This window comes from Mandrillus leucophaeus, unplaced genomic scaffold (genome assembly GCF_000951045.1).
Source record: "Mandrillus leucophaeus isolate KB7577 unplaced genomic scaffold, Mleu.le_1.0 Scaffold462, whole genome shotgun sequence".
NCBI classification, from domain to species: domain Eukaryota; kingdom Metazoa; phylum Chordata; class Mammalia; order Primates; family Cercopithecidae; genus Mandrillus; species Mandrillus leucophaeus.
Genome location: NW_012104943.1, coordinates 1,971,000 through 1,975,725, shown reverse-complemented (window position 1 = coordinate 1,975,725; position 4,726 = coordinate 1,971,000). Strand labels below are relative to the sequence as shown.

The following is a 4,726-nucleotide window of genomic DNA, read 5'->3' as shown; positions in this document are numbered from 1 at the left end:
TGTAGTCCCAGCTACTCGGGAGGCTGAGGCAGGAGAATGGCGTAAACCCGGGAGGCGGAGCTTGCAGTGAGCCGAGATCGCGCCACTGCACTACAGCCTGGGCGACTGAGTGAGACTCCGACTCAAAAAAGAAAAAAAAAAAAGAGGAAATATTAGCCGAATAAGTTATATAGAGTTACCATATGACCCAGCAATTCCACTCTGAGGTATATTCCCCAAAGACTTGAAGACGGGGACTCAAACAGATATTTATACAGCAGTGTTCATAGCGGCAGTATTCAGTATAGCCAAAAGGTGGAACCAACCTGAGTGGCCACCAACAGATGAATGGATGAACACAATGCGCTGTATCCACCCAGTGGAATGTTATTCAGACTTAAAGAGGGATGAAGTACTGATCTATGCAGCAATGTGGGTGAACTATGAACAGTTTATGCTAATTGAAAGAGGCCAGACACAAAAGTGCACGTATTTTATGATTCCATTTATACAAAAAGCTCAGAATAGGTAAATCCATAGAGACAAAAAATAGATTCCTGCTTGGCAGGGCCTGGGGGGAGGGGAGGATAGGGAGTGCCTGCTTAAGGGATGTGGGGTTTCCTTTTGGTGTCATGAAATGTTCTGAAACTAGATAGAGGTAATAGTTGTGCAATATTGTGAATGTACTTGATGCCATTGAATTAATACACTTTAAAATGGTTCCAAGGATAAATTCCGTGTTATGTATATTTTACCACAGTTAAAAAGAAACACTGGCTGGGTGCAGTGGCTCACGCCTGTAATCCCAGCACTTTGGCAAGCTGAGGTGGGCGGATCACCTGAGGTCAGGAGTTCAAGACCAGCCTGACCAACGTGGAGAAACCCCATCTCTACTAAAAATACAAAATTAGCGGGGTGTGGTGGTGTATGCCTGTAATCCCAGCTACTCGGGAGGCTGAGGCAGGAGAATTGCTTGAACCCGGGAGGCAGAGGTTGCGGTGAGCTGAGATTGTGCCATTGCACTCCAGCCTGGGCAACAAGAGTGAAACTCCATCTCAAAAAAAAAAAAAAAAAAAGAAGAAGAAGAAAGAAAAGAAACACTGGTTGTGTTGTGAAAGTCCTCAGAAATGGGGAGGGAAGCCTGGAGCACCTCCCCTCCCTCCCACTGCCCTCTCAGCCCCAGAGACTGCCCCTTCTGTCCTTCCTCAGAGCACGCGAGGAGCTCCATTCCTGGTCGCCATCTGAGGATGACACAATGAGTAGGACTAGGACTTTAAAACTAGTGTATAGAGGTTTTATCCTCCATGTACTGCGTCTTAAGTTGGGCTATGTGTGTATTGGTCCCCAGAGCATTTTTTCAGCTAAATTGCATAATGACTGTTATTTAAAAAACTGGAATAGGAAAAATCTTAATGTTACATTATGCCTGTGGCATTGTCTTAAAATCAGTTTTACCATTTAAGTCCACTCTTCACAGGAAAATCTGAAATGCCTCAGGCTCACCAACAAGCGAGGCCTGCCCACTTTCTCTTCCTGTTGGCAGCTCAACTCCTCCTGAGCCAGTGATTTTTTTTTAAAGAGATGGGATCTTGCTATGTTGTCCAGGCTGGATTTGAACTCAGGCTCAAGCCATCCTTCCACCTGAGATTCCTGAGTAGCTGGGCCTACAGGCACAATGCCATGCCTGGCACCATTGATGTCTGAGCATTTGCCTTAGATGAGCAAAGGAGCTGGACTCACAGTTTAGAGTCTCCTTAAACCTTGAATGCAATGAAGCCCATCCTGACTAGCTTACATATTAGATGGCTGCATTAACCAGGACTTTTGTCCCCACTATCTGTGCCACAAACTGGGCAAATAGTTCCTAAATAACTTGCTTTAAGTTGTGCCTGTCATGGTTAAAATGCTACCCACAAATACTAACAAATTGAATATCAAATTCTTATCCAGTAGTTTGATCCAGTGGCCAGGGTGCCCGGACAGTCATTCCCAGCCACCCCAATTGCAAGGTCTGCCGTTAGCACATTTCTCCCTGTGGATTGGTAAGTGCCTGCCCCAGACCATGCCTGGGCTGATCAAGAGAGGCCTGATTCTTGCATCGTCTCGAGTGTAGTTGCCTGCTACGTTCCTAAAATACTACTTTAAAGAAGAGATCTCTAGTTGACTCTGTATGAACATGTTCATTTGTGCCTTTGCCAGGGTCACGTCAATTGCAGACAGGTTGAATGTGGAATTTGCTTTGATCCACAAAGAGAGGAAGAAGGCGAATGAAGTGGACCGGATGGTCCTGGTGGGCGACGTGAAGGACCGCGTGGCCATCCTCGTGGATGACATGGCTGACACATGCGGCACCATCTGCCATGCTGCGGACAAGTACGCAGGGCGGTGGGGAAAGCGTTAGGACTTCTCACTAGGAAAGGGAAGCACATCAGCTTTTAGAAATTGGGCTCTATTCTCCTGATTATTGCTGGTCTTGGCAGTGGAGTTTTAGACCAAAGGAGATTCTAGACCCTTTTATCTTTATACTTCTTTCTCGGGTAGAAAAGAAAGCATGGGCCTTTTCGTTTTCCAGGGTGACCTTGTAGTGTACTTGAAAAAGGGTCAAAGAAGGTGCTTCTCTTTGCCCTGAGCACAAAAGGAAAGATGGTTTTTCGGGCTTCTTCAGTCCCTTGCTTCCTTCCATTTGGCTTTCGTGCCAGCCTTCTCGGCCACATGGGTGTCTGAAGGATTTGTAGACCTGCTGTCCACTATGGAAACCCCCAGCCACACATGGCCGTGGAGCTCTTGGAATATGGCCAGTCTGACTTGAGATGTGCTGAGAGTGTAAAAAGGCCACTAGGTTTGGAGACTTAATATGAATCAATGAATATAAATATCTCATTTACATATATGTTTTTATATTGATTACACATCAAAACAATGACGTTTTGGCTATATTGGTTTAAACGGGTGGCTCTCAAGCAGGAGTGATTTTGCCCCCTCGGAGACATATGGCAATGTCTAGAGACACTTTTTGTTGTCACGGCTGAGGGGTAGGGTGTTGTTAGTGGGTAGAGGCCAGGGATGCTGTTGAATTTTCCCATAATGCATAGGACAGCCCCCATGACAAAGAATTATCCTGGCTCAAGTGCCAAGGTTGATAGTCCCCGATTTAATGGAATACAAAGTGTTTTGCTTATGCTTGAATGATCCTATCTTAGGTTAATAAATGTGAGTAAAATGTGTTGCATTTTTCTTTTACAGAACACACTTTTTGCTTTTACCATTCATACTAGGGGAGAGTATGCCAAGAATATTTGCATACCCTTAATTTTTATCTTCTGCTGTTCTACAGGCTGCTGTCAGCTGGAGCCACCAAAGTGTATGCTATCCTTACCCATGGGATCTTCTCTGGACCAGCTATTTCCAGAATAAATAATGCCGCCTTTGAGGCTGTTGTCGTCACAAACACAATTCCGCAAGAGGACAAAATGAAACACTGCACCAAGATTCAGGTAGTGTCTATACCGCAGGCAGCCAAGCAGCCAGGCACCTACTTTAGATCCCTAAAAATAGCATCATGTCTTCTGTGTGTGTGGCTCCTTGCTAAGGCACATGCTTGGCAGAGGCAGCAGCTTCTCATGATGGCAGGATATAAATCATATTAGATCCCTGAAAAAGGCCGGGACCAGCAGAGGTCAACGTTCGCTATTTAGAAGTAGAGAGTGAATAAAATCACAATAGAAAAACGGTCAGAAACGGGCTGTGCTAAAGCTAAACTTAGAATTATCATATGACCCAATAATTCCACCCCTAGATATATGCCCCCCAAATTTGGAAACATATTCAAACAGAAACTTGTACAGACATGTTCATAGCAGCACTATTCACAATAACCAAAAGGTAGAACCACCCAATGGCCATCAACAGACAAACAGATGGCCAAAGTGTGGTCTATCGCTACGATGGAATATTATTCAGCCTTTAAAGGGAAAAAAATCCTGACGCATGCTACAGCATGGGTGAACCTTGAAAACAACATGCTAAGTGAAAAAAAGCCAGATGCAAAAGGAGGAATATTGTGTTTCTGCTTCTAGGAGGTACCTGAGATTGGAAAATACATAGAGACAAAGTAGAATGGTGGCTACCAGGGTCTGGGGATAAGGGGGTCGGTGGGGAGTTATCTATTGTTTAATGACTATATAGTTTTTGTTTGGGACGATAAAAACAGTTTGGAAATAAATAATGGTGATAGTTACACACATTAGGAATATAATTAATGCCAATAAATTATATACTTAAATGGCAAATTTGATGTTATATATGTAAATTTTAAACTGATAAGAACAGACACTATACTTGATCTTAGTGAGATAGATAGATAGATAGATAGATAGAGAGAGAGAGAGAGAGATAGATAGATACACATTCACACAATAAAAAAAATGGGGGTGGGAGCAGCAGGCTGAGCGGAGGATCTTCAGAGCTTTGCTCCTTCCTTTCCCTGCTGATTGGATGCCCATGGGCCAACAGAGAGCTGATAATCATATAGATAGCAATTGGCCTGAAATAAGTCAAAGGGTTTTGTTATGCCCAGACTGTTTGTTCCCCAAAGAAGACCACCAGAGTCCAGAGTCAAAGCCAAGCGGCAAGCCACCAGAGTCCAGAGTCAAAGCCAAGCGGCAAGGATCTTTACTACAAGTTCGAACTTGGTCCCTCCTTTACACAGTGTTCAAGAGGGCCCTGAACAATGAGAGCGTTTGCTTTT

General features: G+C 44.2%; 1 protein-coding gene across 2 annotated transcripts in view; it reads left to right on the top strand.

The window, feature by feature from the left end:
* The window catches only part of PRPS2 (phosphoribosyl pyrophosphate synthetase 2), a 26,543-nt gene that overhangs the window by 18,902 nt on the left and 2,915 nt on the right, over nucleotides 1–4,726 (top strand). For both annotated transcript variants that reach the window (XM_011994859.1, XM_011994860.1), the window contains 2 exons: nucleotides 2,179–2,352; nucleotides 3,314–3,473. In XM_011994859.1, the coding sequence (XP_011850249.1) occupies nucleotides 2,179–2,352; nucleotides 3,314–3,473 (334 nt within the window). The remainder of the gene's footprint in view (nucleotides 1–2,178; nucleotides 2,353–3,313; nucleotides 3,474–4,726) is intronic.